The sequence below is a fragment of the Nestor notabilis genome, unplaced genomic scaffold (genome assembly GCF_000696875.1).
Source record: "Nestor notabilis isolate BGI_N333 unplaced genomic scaffold, ASM69687v1 scaffold21145, whole genome shotgun sequence".
Lineage (NCBI taxonomy): Eukaryota > Metazoa > Chordata > Aves > Psittaciformes > Psittacidae > Nestor > Nestor notabilis.
Window position 1 is genome coordinate 10,002 of NW_009930856.1, and position 2,783 is coordinate 12,784.

At 63.2% G+C, this 2,783-nt stretch overlaps 1 protein-coding gene across 1 annotated transcript in view; it reads right to left on the minus strand.

The window, feature by feature from the left end:
- The window catches only part of USP2 (ubiquitin specific peptidase 2), a gene marked incomplete at its 5' end in the record, with an annotated part of 2,748 nt that extends 2,268 nt beyond the window's left edge, over positions 1 to 480 (minus strand). The window contains 2 exons of the mRNA XM_010015622.1: positions 5 to 123; positions 430 to 480. Of these exons, the coding sequence (XP_010013924.1) occupies positions 5 to 123; positions 430 to 480 (170 nt within the window). The remainder of the gene's footprint in view (positions 1 to 4; positions 124 to 429) is intronic.
- Between the last annotated feature and the right edge of the window lie 2,303 nt (positions 481 to 2,783).

Here is a 2,783-nt window from a genome sequence, read left to right on the forward strand (position 1 = left end):
TGACATGAGTGCGGTGCGCGTGCGGCTGTTGTTGTGGATGTCCCGCAGGTACTGGTTCTGCAGGCAGTAATCCCGCAGCTCCTTGGTGTTGCTCAGGCACTGCAGGATGGAGTTCATGAAGCACTGGGGGAGGCAGAAGAGAAAACCATGGCAACGGGAGGCAGAGGGAGGCAGGCTGTGGAAGGGGGGCACGCAGGGCGGGGGGGCAAGGGCGGGTGGGCAGAGGATAGGGACAAAGCAGTGCAGAGCATGGGAACCTCTTCCTCAGCTAGCTCCATTGGGATTGGGGTGCAGGTAGCCACTGGGGTGAGAGTGTCGGTGCTGGGGGCAAGGTGAAGGGATGGGGCTCCCCAGTGCCCCACAGATGTGCCAGCAGAAGAGCATGGCATGAGCTAGGGGCCCCAGCTGGGTGCCTGGGTAAGCACTCACCGTATTGCCGAGGTTTCGCAGGCCAGTCAGCCCCTGCACCACCTTGGAGCTCTGCAGAGAGAAGGAACAGGGCTGAGAGAGTGTCCAACACAGGCTGGCCATGCCTGTGGGCAGCACGGTGAGGCCACGGTGCCATGGGGCAGACCCTCAAGTGCAAGCAGAGACTTATCTCCCTGTGGGCATCACAGGCAGCACCACAGCTGCTCTCTGCTCTGGATGCACACAGCACCATAGCCAAGGACGCAGTGGGAAGCATGGCTGGCCTGCTCCATCATGCTTGCCCAGCTGCTGCTGCTTGGCTCCCTGGCCCAGGACAACGTGCAGTGTTCAAAGATCTCCCTGCCTGGTGACACTGCTGCCCCATGCCCTGGACTGAAGGCCAGACCAACCACCGCTCCTGCCTCCCCTTGCCAGCACTGTGCCCTGGGAAACTGTGGGGTGGAAGTGCCCTGTGCCTGCCCCACGGCTGCAGGAGGTGCACAGTGCCCCACTGCTGCCTGCCTTGTCCACACTGGGTGTCTCCCCCCTGCACAAGCACACCCAGACTGTGGCACGGGATAAAGTCCACCTGGGAAAGTGCAAGCCCAGCCCTGCAGCAGTGAGCCCAGGAATGGGGCTGTGTGCCCAGCAGTGCCCTCCCAATCACTCGCTGGCCTGGCTGGGCTGTGCCGTGCCTGTGCTATGGGGCAATTCCACGTCCACAGGTATTCCCTGAGCCAGGCAGGCTCACGCCAAGCACTGACAGCCACAGGCAGCTGGGTGATGGGGCCAGGAGGAAGGGCACTCTTTGCTGGAGAGACTGAGGGTGCAGAGGGGCCTTGGGAGCCACAGGGTTGCCTGTATCCTAGCATGGAGGACTATGGGGTTGGTGGGATGGAGCAGGGATCCTGCTCCCAGCCCTGCACAGAGGGTAGTGGTGGGATGAGCTCCCTGGCACTGTGCCCAGAGCAGGGTGGTGGGACAATGAGGCTTGCAGGGTCAGACTGCTGATCCTGCTCCCTCAGATGACCAGGTTTTAAGGATCCTCAGGCACCACCCCAGCTGCCCACCCCAGCATGAGGAGCGGGAGGAGAGGAGGGAAGGGGGCCCAGCAGCTCCGAAATAGCAGCATCTGGTGTGTGTGTGGGAGGTGCTGAGCACCCAGCCCTGACAGCAGCCCAAAATAACCCAGATCCACTTACACGTGCTCCTTAGCGACGGCGCAGGCATCACCCACCGCAGGAGGACCAGCACCCGTGGCGACTCGGCCACCCTGTGTGGGTGCACATGGCATGGCCGGACTGACCGGGCACCCTGAGTGCCATGTGAGTGTCCCCCAGCGCCCAGCGCACAGCTGTGTCCCCAGATACAGAGCTCAGTGCTGGCAGGTGGCTGTGCCGAAGTGCCAGGCAAACCCATCACTTTTCCCTGTGCAGGGAGCCACAGGCCATGGGGCAGGCTCAGTTGACTGAGATGGGTCAGTGTGACACATCATGGCTGGAGGAGCTGGCCTGGTTCTGCAGGCAGCAGGAGACGTGGGTCTGTGTCCTAACAGCCTGCACCCCTTGAAGGGGCTGACCCTTGCTGCTCACATCCCCATGTCTATGGGAGGCAAGGTCACTGTGCCAGGGGGGTAGCTGTGTCTCCTGGGAGCTGCCCCAGTGTGCCCCAGCCATCCCAAACAGGACTGTTCATCCACTTGCCCTGGCTGGGCAGCTCCCTCCATGTGCCCAGAGGGATCGGAGTGTCCCACCAATGTGGGTGCAAACCTCCCCATAGACACGGCATTCACCCGCTGCCTGGCCGGGCCAGGAGCTAGGCTGCTCTCCCAGAGCCTGCAGCACCGGAGGCCCAGGTGCCCCCCATACCATGGCACAAGCCTGTGTGCGCCAACTCCAGCTAATCCCCCTCGCCCGTCCAGGGCTTTATCTAGGACACGGCACTGCTCAGAGGCGGCGAAGGAGAGCTGGCTCACGCGGTGGCAGCTGGGGAGTCCCTGAGGCTGCACTGCAGGAGGGGGACAAGGGACAGGGAAGGGGGACAAGGGACAAGACCTGGACTGTGCTGTCCCATCCGGGTCCACATGCCAAGGGCCTGTTGAGGCAGCAGGAGAGCCGGAGCAGGCAGACTTACATAAGTGCCCAGATCTGCCCTCCCTGCCCCTTGCCTCTGCCGTCCCTGCAGGGGCAGATCTGCCCCGGCACTGCTGCTCTGGCTCAGCACGGTGACACTGCCAAGGGGCTAGTGTGGCCAGGAGCCCCTTCCTTGCAATGGGCAGGCTGGGGCATGGGAACCTGGCCAAGGTCACCACAAGGGCAGGGCTGGGAGAGTGACCCAGGCGTCCTGACACGTGCTTTCACCTGCTCCTTGCCCCT